This window comes from Priapulus caudatus, unplaced genomic scaffold, assembly GCF_000485595.1.
Source record: "Priapulus caudatus unplaced genomic scaffold, Priapulus_caudatus-5.0.1 Scaffold2292, whole genome shotgun sequence".
Taxonomy (NCBI): domain Eukaryota; kingdom Metazoa; phylum Priapulida; class Priapulimorpha; order Priapulimorphida; family Priapulidae; genus Priapulus; species Priapulus caudatus.
This window is the reverse complement of record NW_014579353.1, coordinates 17381-19552: the sequence shown is the minus strand read 5'-3', so window position 1 is coordinate 19552 and position 2172 is coordinate 17381. Positions and strand designations below refer to the sequence as shown.

Below are 2172 nucleotides of genomic sequence, written 5' to 3'. Positions count from 1 at the left end.
TTCTGCTTACGTAAATACTGTACGCACCGCGGGCCCGCCGCTCCGTAGATACTACCGACATCGGCCAAATGGAGCCGGCACCTTATGACGTCTCAGGGCATGGTCTGAGTCATCGTCACGCGTACATGTATGTATGTATGTACGCATGCGCGGCTGCGCGCAGTCTCTATGTGTGGCCTTTTCGATGCCGGTCCCCGAAAAAAATGCGCGCAGACGTATACACATTCTCAAATATACACATGCACTCGTATTTGCTGAAATACAAATATACACACATCCGCGCTCAAATATACAGCACGCACATATACGTACACACACGCATACACACGCACGTACGCCGCACGCACGCACACACTTTTCATTCGGGTTCTGCGAATCGTCCACCGTCTAGCTGTTCATTAGATCCACTACACAGTTGATAGAAGGCGCCACTGCATGCACACCAGACAACAGAGGGCACCACTGCAGGCCTACCAAACAGCAGAAGGCACCACTAAACACATGCCGGTGGTTAGGGGGCGCCACTGCACACTGGCCAGAGTGCCGGGTGATTTCGCTTTGGTTTCTCACTCCTTGCAGGTGGACGTCACCGTCGTAAAATCATTGTAGAATTTGCCTAAATCACTTGTTGAATCGATCGCGGTATCGCACGCTTCCGACATTCACCAGGGGCTGTTCCATTTCCTCCGCTCACCCCCACCGTCCGACGACAGAGACGCCGCCTGAACGCTCTGACCTCAAACCATTAAGGTCATTAAAGGTCATTGAATGCCGTCGGTAAATTTCTCCTAAATCGCACGCAATCGCCACATCGCTCTTTCGCCGCCTCGGTCGTCGACCGCCCCGCCCCCTGGAGGAGGAAGGAGGCACTGTCTCTACTCACTTTTTATTATAGAGGGAGGCACTGTCTCCTTCCCTCGTCTGCTGAATCTCTGCCTCTCGACTCCATCTCTTCTCCAATCCACGGAGGGAGAAGCAATCTCCACCTCCGTCCGTGCAGCGGGGGCGCCGCCGCCGCCTCCCGTTGCCGCGGCGACGGCGCTCACGTCGGCTTCTGCTTGCGCGACCACGCGGCGGCGTGCAGCGTGTTTCCTAGCAGGTAGAGGGCGCCCATCACGAGCGCGTTGACGCCGACGAAGACGGCGATCTCGAGCGGAGACAGCATGGCGAACACCGGGTAAACCCACACGCCGCCGGCGAACTTCACCCAGAACAGCCACGAGATGTAGACCGCGCCGAACGCCGCCAGCGCCGCGCCGCCGCGCCCCCTGGCGGGCAGCTGCCGCCGTATGATGGCGCTGTCGACGACGAGGAAGGCGACGATGGCGGTGTGCCACGCGTGGTTGACCCAGGTCGGAATGAAGTCGTCAAGCGCGCGAGGGTAGATGAGCTCGCGGTCGATCGCGTAGAGCCCCCAGAAAGACACGAAGACGAACATGCTGACCGGAAGCGCTATTGCGCCGAACAGGAAGTCGGATGCGCGTTTCAGCGGGCCGCGGTCGCTGCGTTCGAACACCGCCGAGGCGGTGCAGATAGCAAAGAAGATGCACTGAACGCACATGTCCCAAAAGGTTAGGTATTTAAGCTTACCGCCGTATGAATGCGCGTGTCCCACCACGGCATCGATGTTGGGTGTTATTACGAACACGTCGTAGCAAATGACGATCACGTAATAAACGAAGATCGGCGCGTGAAGCAGAAATCTAGCAATACGACTTTCCATGATGGCGGTCGGGCTAAACACTGTGTGCGTGTATGTGTGTGACCGTGTACGGCTGTTGCTGCTGCTGCTGCTGCTGCTGCCGGGATGATGATTGACTGACTCACACCGTCGCGCTACGCATGTACGTTGCTCATTGTCGTAGAGAAGTGTTGGTCTAACCCGGTAGCGGTATTGACTGGCGGTAGCAGCTTGGCGTGGTTGCTGATAGTATGCAACTGAACGCGGAGTGATGGCGTCAGAGTGTGGCGGGGTCTGTCTTTGCCTGAGTTGAACCCGAGTGAATGAGATGGTAGGTGCGAAGTCCATTCATATCAAGAGTACATAATGATAATTGAGATTATGTACAATGTACAATGTTCAATGTTCAATGTTCAATGTACAATGTACCATGTAAACTATGTACATGTACAAGTACATGTACATGTTCTTGTACATGTACGTACGTGATC

General features: G+C 55.4%; 1 protein-coding gene across 1 annotated transcript; it reads right to left on the bottom strand.

The window, feature by feature from the left end:
* Positions 1-1042: 1042 nt before the first annotated feature.
* LOC106818509 (androgen-induced gene 1 protein-like) lies at positions 1043-1738 on the bottom strand. Its single transcript, XM_014823205.1, has one exon. The coding sequence runs from the start codon at positions 1721-1723 to the stop codon at positions 1043-1045; it is 681 nt and encodes a 226-aa protein (XP_014678691.1). The 5' UTR covers positions 1724-1738.
* Between the last annotated feature and the right edge of the window lie 434 nt (positions 1739-2172).